At 34.6% G+C, this 20,610-nt stretch overlaps 1 protein-coding gene across 1 annotated transcript in view; it reads left to right on the top strand.

Annotated features, from left to right (window-relative positions):
• Positions 1 to 328: 328 nt before the first annotated feature.
• Positions 329 to 20,610, top strand: part of Dsg1 (desmoglein 1) — a 42,553-nt gene continuing 22,271 nt past the window's right edge. The window contains exons 1-8 of the mRNA XM_074070094.1: positions 329 to 466; positions 10,297 to 10,332; positions 10,922 to 11,053; positions 11,929 to 12,084; positions 14,133 to 14,277; positions 16,125 to 16,291; positions 17,989 to 18,123; positions 18,741 to 18,926. Of these exons, the coding sequence (XP_073926195.1) occupies positions 419 to 466; positions 10,297 to 10,332; positions 10,922 to 11,053; positions 11,929 to 12,084; positions 14,133 to 14,277; positions 16,125 to 16,291; positions 17,989 to 18,123; positions 18,741 to 18,926 (1,005 nt within the window). The 5' untranslated portion in view covers positions 329 to 418. The remainder of the gene's footprint in view (positions 467 to 10,296; positions 10,333 to 10,921; positions 11,054 to 11,928; positions 12,085 to 14,132; positions 14,278 to 16,124; positions 16,292 to 17,988; positions 18,124 to 18,740; positions 18,927 to 20,610) is intronic.

The following is a 20,610-nucleotide window of genomic DNA, read 5'->3' as shown; positions in this document are numbered from 1 at the left end:
AATAAAGCCTAGGATGAGAAGCCCCTATCAACTGCATCGTCCTCCATACTTTTGGTCTCTTTGAGTGCCTGCCACCAGAAACCTTCAGTAGAGGAATGAATCTGTCCCAGCCTCATAGAGAGTTGCTCTTCAGCTGGAAGAAGGGTGTGTCCCTAAGCTTTTACCTGGGAGCAGTGATGATCTTGTCAAGCATTTCAGTGAGACCAGCCCAAGTTTTTAGGGTGGGGATCCAGACTGGTTATACGTACCTTCAGTCCTTCTCCCAGAGGAAGGCAGAAACAACTCAAAGCCTGCATGTAAGAACATCTACTGAGAAATTATTTTAATCAGACACCAGCTGAGTGGGAGAAAGAAAAAGAGCAGAGAAGAACAAACAAATCTCCCTGGGTCTTGGATGTAAGGGATCCCAGAAGCAGCGATGGACTGGCACTCCCTCAGCACAGCTGCAGTGCTGTTCATTTTCCTGGTAAGTGGACTCTACTAAAAGCTCCTTCATACTCATCCTCATCATAAGCAAGTGAGAACTTTCTAGAAAGTGTTATTTAGTGGTACTTCTAACCTAAACCCATTAAAAGTTTATGTTAATGACAAGGTGATTTTATGAACTAGACTTTTAAATAGTGTTTCTTTCTTACCTCATTTCATATTCATGCTTCAGTGCCCACTCATCATATCACTCTCTGACATCCAAGGCATTGCTAAGTCATACTGGGAAGACATTGAACTTGAGAAATTCATATACTCTTAGTTTTGCTATGCAAGTTCTCACTTGCAGGTGGGCTTTTAAATTAAATATCGCAGGTGTGTCCTGATTTTCAACTTTAACATTTTCCATTCTTTAGGTATTTCTGGTTGCAGAACCACTGCCACATAAAAGTAGGGTCCATATAAATTAAAATCTTAGCAATCTGTGACTAACCTTGTAATCCGAGCAAGTTCATTAGTTTCATATGTTGTTAGAACCATACTCCTACTATCAGAAACCCCATGCTGTTGAATTAAAACCTTTGTAATTTCAAAAAATGACAGCTTAAGGGATTTATAAATAACATAGTCAGTGAAGGAATGGCTATAATTATGCTTAAATTATTATTATACTAATTTCTTGCCACTGGAAAGTCAATAATGATTGTGATATAAAAGTTGTATGTTTGACAGTCAATATAATAAAATGATTTATCATTTTCCCCCTTATGTGTTTCTGGTTTCTAGTTTTCTCTTTTTAGAGATGGTAAATAATAAGTGCAACACCAAGGTGCTACATCAATTTCACTTTTGGTAAATTTTAAAGTCATAGCCTCTCTCACAGTAAGGTTAATGTTATCCAAAAAGACAAGTGCCAGGTAAATCACCCTCCAGGTTTGGCAAGATGTGGCTCATATTTGTTTCTACTTGCTTAATTTTCAAACTGGAATGTTAGGTTTATATAATAACAAGTTAGATCTTTTATTCGCAGTATGCTAGTTAGTTTGAATTCAACTTATTAATTAAGAAAGGTCATAGGACTGGGTATAGAGTGCCACAGTAGGGCACCTGTCTAACATGCATGAGGCCCTGGGTTCAATCCCCAACACTGAAAGAAAAAAAGAAGGTTCATAACCAATAACATTTGGTTAGAAGTGACCATCAATTATGCTATAAGCTTTCCTTCAAACATTACTCCTATTCCATAAACTTTTTAATGGCTTTTTAGGATCAGATGATATCATAACCTAGTATAATGGCAAGGATCAATGAGTGTTATATAGTCTGTCATTTGCCCACAGGAATATTTGTATATTGCCAAATAATCAAACACTTTAATTTTCAATTTCATATAAACTTGACTCATCAATGACCTATTGCATACTTCCAATTGCTTAAAGTTTTTCAGATGCTTGTACACTTTCATTGAATCTATGTTATACCTTATTTCTTGGTTTATATGATTATTTCTAAGTAATTATGTTCCATAAAACTTCTTTAAACAGCCGCTTTCTCATTAGTCATTCTTCAATAAAATGTATCATTATATCAAAATAACGTCACCTGATTGAACGTTCTGTCTTTGGAGAGAGATTTCTGGGCATTTGTTTTTTATTTTCTGCGCTTGGACAGCCTTTTCATTTGTGGGTTGGTTTCAGAAACAGGGGAGTGTTTAGTCATATTTTACTGGGAATCCACCATGAGTTACTCATATTGCTTATAAGGATTGTTTCTTTTAAAATTTTTACTATAATGAACTTAAACATTTTATTTTCATATTGACATCATAACTTATTTTGTAAAATATTTCACTCCTAAAGCTTTAGAGATCATCATTTATTTTTACTGTCAATTTTACCAATGATTTTATAAATATCTTTTGGAGCTATCTAATCTGTTTTGGGTTTTCTTTTTTTTCCTTCTTGCTTTAAAATATTTTTCTTTACAGATAACCAGTGTTATAGCAAACTTCCAATATTCCAATTTTCTTTCATCTAAACTCACTGTGAATGTTTGCCTTTATAAAAATATGAAAAAGAAATGTGCATAAAAGTTTTATATTATTCTCTGTTCAATATTAGTAAATGAAAATCCATGTTAGAAATATAAGTTTGAGTGATTGTGAAGATCCTTAAGACATTTAAACTGATAATATGTTTAAATGCAAAGCCATTTGAGAGTTGGGGCCACTATCTGTTTACAGCATATTATGTAGTCTGCTCAATATATGTGAAAGGAAAAGTTTTAGAGCTTGTTCAAACTAGTGGGTTGGATCAGAAAGAATAAAGCAGAGGAGTTACTCTAAGTGATCAACAATGGATTATCCACAGTTCAGGCAATCCTGGACAGACAACAGCCCACACCTGCTATAGCACTGCAAGCCAAAGACATTACTTGTCCATTTCCCTCCATATACTCTCTCTCTCTCCCCTCCTTATATCTCTCCTTTTCTTTCTTTCATTCCTTTTCTTCTTTCTTTGTTTCTCTTCCATGTAATTGGTATATATAGTGGAAGGAGGAATTGAAATGTATTTTTATTTCCAACCAGAGAACAAACATAAAGAAATTTGTGTGCATGGTTGTGACAATGGTAAAAGGTATAACACTGTCACTGTGGGAAAGCAAAACAGAACCAGTAGAATTTCTAGCACTCTAATGATTTCTGAAAATTGCTTTCAACTTTGTCTGATCCAATTAGTCCATTAACATTGATACAAATCTGAAGATGACTCTTTCTATAAAACACACTTCTGCAGGTCAAGCTCAAAAAACAGAAAACTGTTTTATCTATTGCCACAACTGGTCTAGCTGTTTACTATTCATCACACTACTCTCTCCTTTCTTTGGTGTTAATATTTCAGTTGAAAAGAAAACCCTCTGACCGCTTGATAAACCAACTCTACAATTTGAATGTATTTGAAATTCTTTAGGATATGAGCAGGAACTTTTCTCATTACTCAGGCTAACATACACTGAAAATAATATTTGTTTTATTATGAAGATTGCACAGGTCATCCATTTATTTGAACCAGATATCATAACTTCCCTTAATTTCACTATCACCAAAAGCAAGTAGACTCACTAACTAGTACAGACTAAGCAGAAGACAAGCCAAAAAAAGGACTCTGCTTTCTTGTGCCCATATTATAGCAAAAAAGTATCATAGAGATTAATATTTTATAAGAAATGGAAGAAGTATTTCTGTTCATCTGTTCTGTGAAACATAAATTTTACTTAAATGTAATCCTTTTCATTAATATGGTATTTCCAAAAGCTTTCTTATTTTAATGTAGATTTAGGACCACCATCTTCTTTCACCTTTACATAAACAAGGAGTATAAATTCATCACCACTCAATTATATTGAGTTGTCAAAGAGTAAACAATATTTTGCCAGATTTGTATATTAAGAAAAGGAAAACTTAATGCTCAGAGGAATGCTGACTTGGTAAATCTGAAGCCTGGCCCTAAGACAGCCTTCACATATTTGAAGAAGCTTGTGAATCTAAAAAAAAGGACATATGATTCAAACCCAGAACAATTAATTTCTAATAGTTCTTAATTCTGCACCCAAGAAGGACACTGTTGCTGAATACTCTTGTGTCCTAACAGACATTGCCTAATATATAAGTAGGAAGCCTGCTCTGCTTGGCATGGCAACTAGACTTATTATGCTCCCTCATCTGAGGGAACACCCTCCCCAAGTGCTGGGCCATGCCACCTCTGCTGGTTATGATTGACATATAGATGACTTTCATGGGCTTAGACAGGTCAAACTTTTTTCTTAAATGCCACTGGCAACTGATCCATACTCTTACTTGGTCTTTGAGAATAGAGTGCAGTCTTTTACCCTTGTCTAATGAGAAATCAAATTGTCACAAGTTAATAGATGCCTGCTGCTTGTGAAACTACTAGACTGTAAGCTATTTGGAGACAGGTTCTGTGTCTGATTAATTCCTGTCCTTCACAACACCTTGTGCTAGTGCAAGATTACTCAACAGGTGTCCAATCACATGAAACACAAGCATTTGAGGTGAATTTTTGGATAGTTTGCATTTCTTTCCCAAACATACTCCAAAAAACTCAAGGAATTAAAAAATAGAAATAATCATTTTGGATATTTTCTAACATTTTTATGTTGTACTATTGTATCTGCTTAGCATTTCATCTAATTACAATAATAATTTTAGAGTTTAAACCCTTTACAAATCTTAATGCAGCCTTGGATCCCCATAATACACATTCAAATATGCATTTGTCAAAGAAATAAATAAACCAAGGAATAAATATGGGAAATTAACCCATTAAGGTCTCATCAACCACAGACTGATATTCTTTGTCAAAGCAGTACGAAAGAAAGACAAAAGAGGAGGGTTTTTTTTAAGAAGCAAATTATATTCTTTGTTTCAAGTTCATCTTTGTGACATACATGACATTTAACAAATATGTTAGAATCTGATGCTCAACAAATTGTGACTACCTCACAATTATGCGAAAGGTTTTCTTTACAAAAATCCTTTTGCAAGTTAATTTTTACTATATGAAAGTATAAAGTTCAATGTCAAAAAGTAAACACCTGATGAACCTACCTGTAATAAAGGAAGTGTTGGAATACAATTTTGCATCCTGCTTTAAAAAAATTAATGAATTGGCTCCTAAAACAGAGAAGGGCAGAACTCATTGAAATGAATTCCTCACAGCTTTAATAGAATTTTAGGATTACAAGGGGATTTAGTCTTAAAACAGATAAGGAAACTGAGGCACAGTCTGGGTAAGTGATTATCCCAAGCCCCATATGCAGTGGGCATGAAAGTCGAGCTATGCTCAGTTAGCTTGACAACCCCTGTACTCATTTCTAAGAGAACCTTTACCCCAGCCTCCGTAACACAAATTCCAAACTTCTGATCCAAACTACTCCCATATTTTCAGGACACAATCTCACCTTTATTCTAAAGGTAAAGTCTAGTTCACTCACAGCAATGTACTTCAATTTCCCTTCCTTTCTTCCTTATCCTGTCTTTATAGTTTCTTTTTCTGCCTATTCCTTCCTACTGTTTCCATCATAACACCTTTATTATCTTTTTTCTGGATGTCTCTCCTTTCAAGTCAAAATCCCTTCCTTTCAAAAATCATAGATCCTCCCCAATTTCTTTAATTCCTGCATCTAATTCTATCATTTTGTCTTTCTGTTTTATCTCAACCATTTTTTTTTGGTGATACTGAGGTTTGAACTCAGGGCCCTGCACTTGCTAGGCAGGCCCTCTACCACTTAAGCCATGCTTCCAGCCCTCTGTTTTCTTTTCTTACCAAATGCTTTGAAAAGATGGTCAGCTTTATGTCCTCCTCCTCTTCTTATTCTGTGATACCTTTCAGTCAGGCAAATGCTTACTCCATGTAACTAAAAATAATCTCTGGAAGGACACAGAAAATCTCAGGATTCCCTAAGGATTCACTCTGCTCAGCTTTCACATGTCATCTGACCCTCATTCACATGTATTTCAATTTCTCTTACCTTTGACATCTGCTATAATGCATTATATTTTCCTTCTGTTTGCAACAGCCATTCCTTCTCTGCTTTCTTTCTTGTTTGTTACACTTGTTTCCAGTTACAAAAATACAGAAATTCCCCCACTGTCATCATCAACCACAGCTGTTTCTTTTCTGTATCCTCTATGCTAGGAGTTTCAGATTTGTCCATGATTTCAACAATTTTATCTGAGCAGATGTAACTCAAACTTACAAATGTAGTCTAAACTTTTGTTCAAAGTGCTGATCCATATTTCAAATTGCTCCGCATTTTTAACCGGCCTTTCTCTTGCATCTCAAATTCAATGTGTTCTAATCTGCTAAATTTTGCTACTTCCTTATTTCCAGCCCCACTTTTAAAACTACCATATGCTTAGATTCCTTTCACTCTTTCCTCCAGCATTCCCTCTGTTCTCAAACCCTGCGGATTCTGTCAGTCCAATATCTGTCTCTGGATCTCTGGGGTTCCCATTGCCTCTCCTTCTGTTAAGCTCCTCCTCACCTCTAACCTGACTTGACACAGAAGACTGACAGATTCTCTCAGCCTGTAATTTCTGTCTCTTCCCATCGCTCCTACGAACTGTTGCCCAAGTATTCTCTTAACCCCGTAATTTTATCACTCCTTTCCCATGATCAAAATGCTTTAATATTTTCCTACTGCACACAGGGTATTAGGGTTAGAACTGGAAAGGTACTTGTAATATAACTTAGTCTACCCATTTTACAAATGAGAAAACTAAAACTCTAGACTTTAGAAAATACACTGAAGATTTTCTGACCCTACCCATTGAACTCTTTTTTTTATTATTATTCATATGTGCATACAAGGCTTGGGTCATTTCTCCCCCCTGTCCACACCCCCTCCCTTACCACCCACTCCGCCCCCTTCCTCTCCCCCCTAACCCCTCAATACCCAGCAGAAACTATTTTGCCCTTATTTCTAATTTTGTTGAAGAGAGAGTATAAGCCATAATAGGAAGGAACAAGGGTTTTTGCTGGTTGAGATAAGGATAGCTATACAGGGAGCTGACTCACATTAATTTCCTGTGCGTGTGTGTTACCTTCTAGGTTAATTCTTTTTGATCTCACCTTTTCTCTAGTTCCTGGTCCCCTTCTCCTATTGGCCTCAGTTGCTTTTAAGGTATCTGCTTTAGTTTCTCTGCAGTAAGGGCAACAAATGCTAACTAATTTTTTAGGTGTCTTACCTATCTTCACCCCTCCCTTGTGTGCTAAAGCTTTTATCATGTGCTCAAAGTCCAGTCTTCTTGCTGTGTTTGCCCTTGATCTAATGTCCACATATGAGGGAGAACATAATGATTTTTGGTCTTTTGGGCCAGGCTACCCTCACTCAGAATGATGTTCTCCAATTCCATCCATTTACCAGCGAATGATAACATTTCGTTCTTCTTCATGGCTGCATAAAATTCCACATTTTCTTAATCCATTCGTCAGTGGTGGGGCATCTTGGCTGTTTCCATAACTTGGCAATTGTGAATAGTGCCGCAATAAACATGGGTGTGCAGGTGCCTCTGGAGTAACCTGTATCACAGTGTTTTGGGTATATCCCCAAGAGTGGTATTGCTGGATCAAATGGTAGATCAATGTCTAGCTTTTTAAGTAGCCTCCAAATTTTTTTCCATAGTGGTTGTACTAGTCTACATTCCCACCAACAGTGTAAGAGGGTTCCTTTTTCCCCACATCCTCGCCAACACCTGTTGTTGGTGGTGTTGCTGATGATGGCTATTCTAACAGGGGTGAGGTGGAATCTTAGTGTGGTTTTAATTTGCATTTCCTTTATTGCTAGAGATGGTGAGCATTTTTTCATGTGTTTTTTGGCCATTTGAATTTCTTCTTTTCAGAAAGTTCTGCTTAGTTCACTTGCCCATTTCTTTATTGGTTCATTAGTTTTGGGAGAATTTAGTTTTTTAAGTTCCCTATATATTCTCCCATTGAACTCTTTATGTTATTATTCTGCCTTTGAAAGCAAAACACTGACTTTCTGTATCTGAGTTTACTCTGTACTCTGAACAAAAGAAAATAAGCTTAGGTCAGTCAACCCACCACATTTTTTAGCAGACTTGGCAGTTTTTTAATTACCCATCCAATTGTGAGTCTGACACTATGGTGAAACCTACTTGGTCTTGTGCCTAAGTTGCCTCTCATGGGAAAAAGAATGACCCAGCTTCATAAAGTTGAAAAGACTTCTTAGTCATCTGGCATAGTTATCCTAAACAAACAGCAGGCACTGGTGCTTCATTGCAGGAAGGGAAGTGTAATAAGAGATGGCAGAGGCACACACACAGTTAGGAAGAAACGGCTTCCAAACTGACATATAAGACATCTCCACATTCCCATCCCATGCCCACAAATAAGAGAAGAAATGCTCAAAATTTCACAGGTAGCAAGAAGTGCATTTGCATTAGTATCTTCTCAGTTCTGTACTCCAGGAAGGCTTTCCAGACATTACAGTTACATGTCTTAGCCATTTAATTTTCGTTTTGTTCACCCATGTATTATGGTTGCTGTTGTTATTATTATTACATATAAACATTACTAATCACAAGGGTATGATGAGATTAGGTTAAAATAAGATTTTTTTGAGTTTTCAAAGATATAATGTCAATTCTTTGTAGCACGTTTTACTTAATAATTTGCTTGAGACAATAGACTAGCTTACATTTATTGTAAAACTCACAAGCATAAGTTTAGGCTGAAATGTATGGGATTGTATATTGCCATAAGTTAACTTCCAAGTCTCAATTTCCCCACCTGTAAAAGGAGACAAGAATAGTAGCAACCACATGTATTTGTAGTGAGGATTAAATGCATAGAAATTTCTAAACATATTGCCTAGTATGTAGTCATCATTCAGTGAGTTGTAGAATGATAATTATAATGATTAGCATTATAAGATGGATAAATAATTCTCTTTTCACACTACTTATATTAAGCTTAAATACATGTTTTCTTGAATTATCAGTCATGACAATTTTTAAAAGATATGTTCTCAGAACCCAAAATTCTACATTTTCTTTAAGGATGAAATTAAAACCAACTATAAAAAGTAACAAACTAAATTTTAAACTTTCCTATTATTAGCATTTTTAATACAATCTATAATTTTCTTATCTCAGTGACTCAGATTAATCTGATTATGATTATCATTTTCATACTTTGCTATTATGAAAAAATTCAATTAGAAGTTGAACATTTCTTATTTAGGAGGAGACAAAAACTAAAAATGTACACACCATCTTTAATTGGTTCTGCAATTTAAAACAACAAATACAAACTTCAAATTCATACTTAATTTTTAAATATATATTTTACAATATCTTAAACAAATATATATATGCATAATATACTTGATACATGAATGTCTACATCTTAAGAAGTGTCTGTGGTTTTTAAGAAAAAAGTAATTTAAATCATCCTAATGCTTCAAATCCAGCGTAATGATCAAATCCAGAGCTTAAACTAGGCAGAACTCTGTTTGACTACCTCTTTTGTTTGACCAGAGGAATTATTTAATGCAAGAGAAATGGCTAAGGAAATTCTAAACCCAGAAATTTGTCCCTATGTGCTTGCATTTTTCTCTCCTTGCTATGCAAGGATGCATTTGTATCATTGATAATGGTTTCAGTGCTAACAATAAAATCAAATGCTAACTCATTTTTATATAAAGAAATATTTCAATTTTTATTTTCATATTTCAAAGCAAGCGTAAATATCATCTCAAAAATTTTCAAAATACTAGAAATCTTCCATCTAGAATTAGAAGGTGAAGAAACAAATATTCTGAATATTTTTGAGTATTTTTCTGCTTCCTATCCCATCTTTGCTTTAAATTCTTTTTAACAATTTTCTATTTGAAGCTTGTTGGGCCCTGAAAATAGCCCAAAATTTTAGTATAACAGCTGATTGTCAACTGTCACTAAATAGCAACAGAAAATTTCCAGCTTCTCAGTCACAAAATTTACTATAAGAAATCCTGAGTTTCCAACTCTCGTCCCCCTGGGTTCTAGCTTCAAGTATCCCACCAAAGTGATCTTGAGTATCTGCACAAGGTGTGAATGAAAAAAAAAGGTTAAAAAAGTAAAAGTAATAATGAGAAAAAACCTGAGGGGCAAAACAATAAGAATTCTTAGCATCCACCAGACCCAGGAGGTAAATCAAATCCACCTGCAGGCAGATTGATAAAATAATTCTACTGACTCACAAGGCTGCTTAGTTTTTTATGATTGGATAATACAGATATTAAAGCATTCAATTCAAAATTAAGCATTGTGATTATCTATTTTTATAGGTGGTGGTGGAAGTTAACAGTGAATTTCGAATCCAGGTAAGATACAGCAGATCCATTTTTTTTTTTAATTAAAACACAAAGGGCTGGGCCTGGTGGCTGGACCCATAATCTCTCACTCTGAAGGCTAACACAGTAGGATTGAGAGTTGGAAGTCAACATGGGCTGCCTAGCAAGACAAAAAAAACAACAACAACACAAAAGGAGAATGGTCTGGGAGTGACAATATATGTTCTAAAGAATATTTATTCTTTTTTTTTTGAGGCACTGAGGTTTTGAACTCAGGGCTCACGCTTGTTAGGCAGGCCATCTTACCACTTGAGCCACTCTGCCAGCCCTTTTTTGTGTGTGTGATTTTTCTTTTGTGAGCTAGGGTCTCACATACTATTTGCCCAGGGATGTCTTCAAACTGCAATCCTCCTGATCTCTGCCTCCTGAGCAGCTAGGATTACAAGTGTGCCATTGGCACCTGGCTAATGTTAAAATTAATAGATTATCAAAATTACTAATTTTTCCAATCAAACATCCTTTTTTTCTAATATAATCACCCCTCCTCCAAAATCTCCAATGGAATACAAATTATAAATAAAAGTTAATATATACTATTACTTTATCTTACTCTTTCAAGGTAAGAGATTACAACACTAAAAATGGCACCATCAAATGGCATTCAATAAGAAGGCAAAAACGTGAATGGATCAAGTTTGCTGCAGCCTGTCGAGAAGGCGAAGACAACTCAAAGAGAAACCCAATTGCCAAAGTAAGTGGATTGCGAAAGCATAAAACTGAAAGTCAAAACGGATGGGTCAAAGTTTGAAAGAATCTGTCTTTTACATATCTTATGGACTTATCTCACTGAGAAGTTGTGATACAGAAAAGAGCTATAATTATTTAGATTATGAAGACTAAAATTCCTAAAGGGGTAAATTGAGAAAGTTAGGTACTCAGATAAGCAGCTAAGCCTTGATTCATCTCACTGACAAAATGAATATACATGAACATGTATCACCTCAGAGTCTAAATGAAAAAAATATAGTGATTCAAAGAATGGATTCAGCCTTCAACACGCCCAGAGGTGGTACGTTGCATGTGATCTTACTACTGTAAAATTTAGTAGAGTCGAATTTCTACTTTCGTCTTTATTTCTGAATGTGAATGGATCAAGTTTGCAGAATCAAGAGCTTCAAAAAGCCTTTGTTACCTACATAAGTCCACTCAAAATTTTCTCCTAAAACTTTGCCTTAAAGTTTTAAAATCTGAAGATCAAAGTTATGTAACGACAGTATTAATAAACTCCCTAAGACTATGCTACTCTAGACAAAGTACTCACAGGATCAACTATAGACCGAGATGTATTAGGTTAACATTTTACTTTTTATTGTTTTGTAGAAATAGAAATTGAATTTTTTTATTGTGCTGTCAGTTGCCATGAAAAATACTATAGTTATTATACAGTTACTTTTGAAAACACAATAGTTATTTCACTTATCTAGGAAAACAATTCTCTGTTTTCAAACATTTCCCAAATAATGCAAGCACTGCACCGTCAACACTTATCAAGAAAGGTAGCTGTCATATATCAAGCATAGAACTCTTTATTTCTCATGTGATATTTTCACTGTGTTCTTTCTGCAGATTCATTCAGATTGTGCTGCAAACCAACAAGTTACCTACCGCATCTCCGGAGTAGGAATTGATCAACCACCTTATGGAATCTTCATTATTAATCAGAAAACTGGTGAAATTAATATAACATCCATAGTTGATCGAGAAGTCACTCCTTTTTTCATTGTAAGTGGTAACAAGTTAACATATATGTTAAGGCCTAAGTTACTCTTGGAAGATATTAGCTCATGCTTGATTTGATTTCACGAGTCTCAATATTCGGTATTTTTGGTGTCTCTTAGTTCACAAGAATCCCAATAGATACTGACAAAATTAAGAGAAAAAGATGTGTAGCAAACATGGCAATCTCTATAGTCAGCTCCCATGGCAAAAGCAGGGTATTTGTTTGGGAGTTAGAGTATCCAAATTTTACTCCATCTTTAAAAAAATTTAGTTGAAAATGTTTGCTCCTTCTAACTCTGATGCTATTAATGATTCTGGAGCCAACGAAGGATTCTTTTTTAAATGAAGATAATGTGTTATAAATCCACATTGCTCATGCTCACCTCCGGTTTTTGCAAGAGCTGCCACACTGCTTAAGAATCCTCTTTCTTCAAACCCTTAACCTCACTTCAGTTTAAACAGCTAACCTCAAGACCAACTTTATTTAAAAAAGGTTGAGTCCACCAATCTCAACTGAATTCTCTCCCTCCAACTCAGAAATGTTCTCCATTAAATGCAACAGCAGATCCATTTTCTGCTTTTCCCCACAGCTTGTCCCAAGACATTCCCATAATTATCTGTTTCTTCAAGATCCTTATACCATCAACTTAATTTTTTTTCATTTCTCTTCTGTTTGCCACATTAGCTAGTCCATTTTCATCTATCACCATGGGAAACACTTTTTAATACTTAAAAAAAATGAAACTAAAAAAACTTCTTTTGATCTTCTAATATCTTCTATTAAAACAGCAGCAATCCATACTCCCAAACACCTTTGAATAGTAATCAACACTTGTTGCTTTTGTTACAAGAAGTTTTAGACCCGAGGCCCCAATGCTGAGTTTTGTAAGTCAGATGCAAATACTTTTCCCAACACATCAAACACAAAAGATGAATAATGGTAAAGGACAGAGAAAGGAAGTTTATTATATGACATGGGCACCTGTGGGAGGGTGTAGGCCATCTTTTCCAAGTAGACATTTGCTTTAGGTTTAAATAGGAGGAAGAATTGGAGGCATGGTAGAGGTTTGCATAATTGTTCAACAGTCCCCAGTCAAAGGTATATTCCTGTGGTCGTAGATGACAGTCACAGATGAACTGGCAGCTCATTGTTTCAAGACTGGTCAGGTGGGCTGTTATTACAATAAGAGTCATTAACGCCTAGCAGGTTGTCTGGTCCTTCTTGGGATCCAAGATAGCTGCAAAGTGATGGTAGAAGAGAATGTCTCAGAACAAAGAACACAGATTCACAATGGAGGCTGAAATGACTACCTTTTAAGCCTCCATTACACTTTTATTTGGTTCATTTATATTACTAAGAATTAAAATTCCTTAGCCTTCAATTCCAAATCTATAATCCTAGATTTTTCCATGATGTTTTCCCCACAAATACTCTTAATTTAACAAACCAGTCTATTAGCTTTTGAAGCACAATGCATTTTTTTTGCAAAATATACCACATATGTAAAATGGTATACATTACACTTATGTACACCTCAAAGAAAAATAATAGTAATATAGCCACTGCCTAGCTTAGGAATACTACATTTCTTTGAAGTTCCCATGTGACTCTTCTTTACTTCATTCTTAAGCCCCCATAACCTCTATTCTTAATTTCAAACACATTTGTATGATTCTATTTCTTTCCTCATAAAATTGTCTTTGCTAAGAACACTCTGGTAATTCTCAGCTCTGCGAGTTTTCTTTCAAGATCTGTCTCAATCATTGTGTTCTCTTATGAAGTCATATTATTTTTATCCCTCCTTTATATATCTTATCATGTTGCTTTCTTTTAAATGGTATCTTGGGTTCATGTTTGCCTTCTCTTATTAATTATATTATGTATAATTATGTATGTAATGTTGCTTGTGCCTATAGTCTTACAGGAAATAATAATATGTCCTATTTCTCTTTTAATTTCCCACAATGCCTAACATAACACCCCTCCCCCAAGATGTGAGAACATGATGAATAGTTCTAACATGTAATTATTCTTCTCCTTTCTCTCCTAGATCTACTGCCGGGCTCTGAATTCACAGGGCCAAGATTTAGAGAGGCCTCTTGAGCTGAGAGTCAGGGTTTTGGATATAAATGACAACCCTCCAGTATTTTCCATGTCTACATTTATAGGACAAGTAGAAGAAAATTCTAATGCAAGTAAGTAACGTACACTATTAGGTAAACAAGAACACATTGGTTTCCAGGTCATTCTTAATAGCTAGGCAACTACAGGCTAACTGTGTCAAAGTGAATATCACAAATGTAAGAGACAGACTCTAGAAAAGCATACAGAACGGAAAGGCTTTTCCTTCATTCCAGTCTGTCATGTACAAGCAGCACCTCAAAGCCAGGAGAAGCGTTACTCCTACACTAGCTTTTTAGGGAATCCATAACAGGAAATCCCAACAGCACATTGCACACTGGTAGCGGGGCATGGGGATGAGGGTTTAGTCTCCCAGTCTGTATTGAAGGACAATCCCAACCACTCCTGATTTAATGTTTTTTAAACTATTTTTATTGAGAAATAGTATGTATATTTCTTTATGGGGTACATTATGATAACTCAGTACATGTATAATACATTGAGAGTAATAAGCATTTCCATCTCTTTAACCATAAATCATTTTTATCTGTTAAGAATTTTGTGCTCATCTTTTTTTAGTCATTTTGAAATTTATCTTAGGTTGTTTTAATCAATACTTATTCCACAGTGTTAAAGAACAACCATAAGTAATTCCTCACTCTGTGTTTTGGTGCCCTCATTGAACTTCTCTGAGGTCATTATGTTAAGTGAAACAAGCCAAACACAAAGCTACAAATACTATGTTCTCTCTAATTCATGGAAACCAGTAAGTCAACTCTGTAGAAGATGGCAAGGAATAGTGGGCACTGGAGACTGGGAAGAACAGGGGACAGGGGACAGAAAGAAAACTATTTGAAAATCATTCATAGAAATCAATTCCTTACAACCTATTTTGAGGTCAAGAGCAAATAAATACAATACAAGCACTAAAACAAAAGATGGAATCATTCCTTTGAAATGAAAACTTCAGTTTACCATAGGCATTTTTAGCCTTTAACTGGCATGATTTCTTATAATTACAAAAAAACTTTATATTTTATTCTTATCCATTAAAAGACTATACCTATACGTTGAGCTTGTGCAAATAGCATTATAAAAATGCTCATTGTAAAAATTCACACAATAAGGAAAGTAAGAAGAGAATGGATATCCATTCTTTGCTCTCACTAGGGACTATCTTCAGAGGCAAGCTTTGTCATCAGTTACTAGGTACATATGTTTATAGTTACATAAACATAAATAGACATGTTTTTGGATACCACTAGTATCCTCTTTTATGTATAAATCCATGTAATTTTTATTTAAATATATCTTGAACATATTTCCATATCAGAACAAGTAAATTCCTTTACTTCTTTAACAGTTGTATTGCATTTTGTTATATGAATGAGTCATAATTAGTTAAATGCCTAGTGAGAACGTTTTTTAAGTTATACAAAAATGGGTGGGGTGACAGAGACAAAGAAGAAAAGAATATAATTTTCTCTCACTAGCTATTTAATTCTTAAATGAACTCGATGAGGATGGCTTAATTATCATCCCCATTTATAAATGTTAACTGAGAACAAGACGATATAGCTAGGAAGCATTAAATTTGAGTAAAAGTTAATCTAGTCTTAATATCTCTTTGTTTCACCATAAGCATCCTGAACAAAAATTGTATTAGAATAAGAAACAGAATGCCAGAATAATGCATTTTCTTTATTTCCCAACTATCAGTAACATATAGGCTCCTAGTAAAATGTCTTTTCATCAAGACAAAGGTAAAGAAAGAACTAAGATGTTGATATGTTGACTGTATAAAGGGAAGATAGTACAATGCACATTATATGAGCCAACTAACTCTCATGCATCGTTGCATTACCATATTGTAAGAAAAATGTAAATTGTCCATTTGCAATCCATTTTTCTTAATTTCTAGACACACTGGTGATGAGACTCAATGCTACTGATGCAGATGAACCTAACAATTTGAATTCAAAGATAGCCTTCAAGATCATAAGACAGGAACCTTCTGATTCACCAATGTTCATCATCAACAGATATACCGGAGAAATTCGAACAATGAATAATTTTATAGACAGAGAGGTACCTCTTTTTCTTTAAATTGTTTTTTAGTTAAAGGAACTGACTGTGAAAGCAAAGCATTTAAGAGACATAAAAAGAAGCTCATATTTAAAATTTTTAAATATATAACCACTTCACATAATGCTAATGATGTGAGAAATATTTTAAATAAAAATGAGTGTTATTTAATTACATTTTATTCTGACATATCTCATCCCATCAATTATTGAAGATTTGCTTCAATTCCAGGAAACTAAATTACAAAATAATAGAAAAAAATTTGAAGACATTAGGGACAAAAATTCCATTTAAAAAGGTGTATTTTATTATGAAATAAATTAAAGCAATACCTGCTATTATGTCCCCATCTTGGTGAGTCACAATGCATGTGAACAAGATTGAGGCTAAGGAACTTGATTCTTTTCAGTATATCCTAAGCTCTTCTGACAGTAAAACTTTTACTATTTTCTCTCTATGTAATGCCTCTTGACAGCCCACCTTTGGGAAATACATCACGTGATCAGAACAGTCAGTTTCCAGGATGATCATTTCATTTACAAATAAGAGCTAATGATTGCTAACAGAGTAGAACCAGCATTACGTGTTCTCTATCATGTCATGTGGTCCCTTGATTTAATTTTATAATATCTACTTAATTTTTTAAATATTGCCTTTATGTAGAATATAGCATACTTGTATGTAAGTGATACTATAATATATTAGGGATATAAGTGAGGATTTTTTATTTTCTGATTGCTGTTCAAATTCAATTTTAATTTAATAGCAATCTCCCTGGATTTAGGATAAATCAGATTTTTAAAGTATTTTCAACAATACAAAAATTAACAGTTTTTAGGTTACCTCCATCTCATTTTTAATTATTTAATAATTACCATTTGAGGAAACTGATTATTTAGGTTTGTTTTTCTCTCCAACTCTCTTAAGCTTTATTGGTGTCGAGGTTTAAGAAAGGGTCATCAGAAGTAAAGAACTCTGTAGTCATTGGAAACTCTGGGGCCACAAAGACATCTGAAGATGTCTTTACCTATGAGTGCCCTAAAGTTATACCCATAACTGTGAATAAGTATGCTTTCATACACTAGTCTAGGAAAGGGTCCATAGTTTCACCAACTTCTAAAAAATGCAAGCATCTTTGAATAAAATCAAGAAGAAATGATCAGTAACTCCATCACCACAACTCCACCTCCTCAAAATAGAAACCAACCATTTTATTTTTCCTACACACTTGAGGGTTGATTGTTTACAGCATAGAATTTTCATGCCATGCTTCTTTGGTGAACCTTGATCTCTCTCTTGATCTCATCCATTTCACCTTATATAAACTTTTCCAACCTCTGAACCTATTATTATTAATAAGAAATGAGGTTTTTAAAAAGTGTTGCTTCTGATGGAGGGGATAAATTCATGTATGATACATTACAAGGACTTTTTAAAATACCACAGTGTACTCCCAGTACAATAATAAAAAATGAAAAATAAAAGTAAAGAAAAAAGTGTTGCTTCTTTTAAATGATCCTAGACAAGTATTGCTAGAAGTGGAAGGGGAAGCTTCTATATTGATTCATGTGAGATTTATGGGTTACCCCTGTCTTAATCATAGATTTATATAAATGTTGAGCCTGTACTTTAAAGACCTTTACATAAACTAAAGACTGTCTATGCCAGGTGTGACATTTTTTTATAATTTGTACTCTTAGCAATATAGTCAGTATTCTCTTGCTGTAAGAGGCTCAGACCGAGATGGTGGGGCAGACGGCATGTCAGCAGAGTGTGAATGCAACATTAAAATCCTTGATGTCAATGATAACATCCCATACATGGAGCAGTCTTCAGTAAGTATTCGTTCTTCTTTTGGTACTGTGGTATGAACTCAGGGCTTCTTATTTGTGAAGTAGGTGATCTACCACTTGAGCTTTGCTCTAGTTATTTTGGAGATAGGACCTTGCTTTTTTGCCCAGGCCAGCCTGGACCATGATCCTTCCAGTTTAAGCTTCTTGCTGTCCATGGGATGACAGGCATGGGTCAACACATCCAGCTTTTTTCCAAATTTTTTTGCCCAGGTTGGCCTTGAGCCATGATCCTCCCAATCTCAAAACTCCCAAGTAGCTAGGATTACAGTCATACACCACAAGTACCTAGCTTATAACATTTGTTCTTGAAAGTTAAATTTAGTAAATTTAAACCCATTGTATTTAAAACTTTATTTGAAAAATTCTGTTTGTTTGAAAAATTCTGTTTGAATTGTGTGTTTGATGTCACACAATTCAAATATAGACACATACTTTTTCTAGTGTTTATTTATACAATAGGGAAAATGGATTACAACACTGAAACATGAGCTTATAAACACAGATACCATGACTGCATAATGGATATCTGTTAACACCTCAGTGTAAACATGGTAAAGTCCTTCGAGACAGCTCATGTGATTCCTTGCTTCTTGTTTCAGTATGCCATAAGCATTGAGGAGAACGCTCTCCATTCAGAGTTGCTCCAGATTAGAGTCATTGATTTGGATGAAGAGTTCTCAGCAAACTGGATGGCGGTCATCTTCTTTATCTCTGGAAATGAAGGAGGTTGGTTCGACATAGAAATGAATGAAAGAACAAACGTAGGCATTCTAAAGGTTGTTAAGGTACAGTATAATTATTCTAGTTTGTTTTCATCATCTTTTTTGAAAATGTTGAGTTTAAAATAATGTACTTTAAACATTTTACAAATAAGTCCATGAAAAAACAAAAACTGCTTGTAGTTTAAAATTATATGATGTAAAACTTTTTAATATGAAACCTTTCTATCATTTCATGAAAATAAAACTAACTTGAAATTCCCAAAATGTCATATTAATTGAAAGTATTTTAACCAAGAATCTTACTTATACTTACAAAGTATGATTAATTATTAAAGTTAATATTTTAGGAATTTTCTTTTGTGGCAATACTAGGGTTTGTAGTCATGCTTGCTAGGCAGGCATTCTACTCCTTGAATCACACTCTCAGCCATTTTTGCTTTAGTTTTCAGATAGGTTCTCATGCTTTTTGCCAGGGCCAGCCTCAGACTGCAATCCTTTTACCTCCACCTCTTCAGTGGTTGGGATTATAGACATGTACCACCATTCCCAACCTAAGAATATTTTTAAAGCAGATTTGATATGACTTTATAAAACATGCTCATATTGATGCTGTAATTCAATTTCAAAGAACCAAGAATATTCATCGAGTGAATTAAAAGTTACTGATTCCCCAAGTTTTTTTATACAATTAAAATTCAATTATTGGGATTCCAGAATCATACTCCCAACCTCACTGTGGCTTCTGACCAAGGCTTATTAGAAATACAAATATACTAGAAATTTGGTACCAGTCAGCAGTGTTCTCTTCTTTCCCTCTGCATTAATAATCCACCACATTTACCTGCAGAAGAATTTTCTTTCAGATGTGAAGGTAAAAAAAATCTGTTCTCTAGAAAACGGATAGTGCAGATTTCATCTTGTCCAATAAAACTCACAGGCTTCAACTTTTAAATCTGCAGTAGCTGTCCATGAATTGTACGTGAGGCATGCAATGCGTACTATCCATTGTAAAATATAGTCCTTTTTTAAGAGGTCCTTTCTTTTAGAATGCCCTTAGGAAACAGATTCCTATCGAATTTTCATCCCATAGGAATTGCGAGGTCTTTTGCCTCCTTTGTCCTCATAAAATATCGGACACTTATAGTTTCCATACAGTTCAAACAATATTCAGCTATGACATGTCACCTCTCACAGCACCCCTGCCAGTTGTTACATCACACCCAAGTTGCAGATGACGAGATTGAGGCTCAGAGAGAGCATGTAACCTGCTTAGGTTCTCATAGCTAGTAAGTGGTACAGCCAACTTTTCGACCAAGGTTTCATTAGCTATTTTCTTGGTGCTATCCAGAATTTGATATTAGGGAAACTGGTTCATGATCTATTTCACCCCAAATCATTATATTTCTTAAAAACTTAATCTATTTTGTTTTACTGACTTTATCCATGAAATGGGATGATAATTGTTCTCCCAGACACTATGTCATATATTTAATCCTTTGTTATAATTATAGAGAGATAATACATGTGCAATGTGTAGGTAAATATTCTCTTATAAGCTATTCATTAAATTGCAAATAAAACCAACACCTCAATGAAGATTCAAACATTTATCTGAATCAGAAAACTTGATGTATATGAATCTCCTTTTTTTTTACTTCATGTGCTGCCTTTCTCTTTTTTTATTCCTTTTATTCATATGTGCATACAATGTTTGGGTCATTTTGAATCTCTATTTTTATGGAAACTA

This window comes from Castor canadensis, chromosome 4 (genome assembly GCF_047511655.1).
Source record: "Castor canadensis chromosome 4, mCasCan1.hap1v2, whole genome shotgun sequence".
In the NCBI taxonomy this organism is placed as follows: Eukaryota; Metazoa; Chordata; class Mammalia; order Rodentia; family Castoridae; genus Castor; species Castor canadensis.
This window is presented reverse-complemented; position numbering and strand designations above follow the sequence as displayed.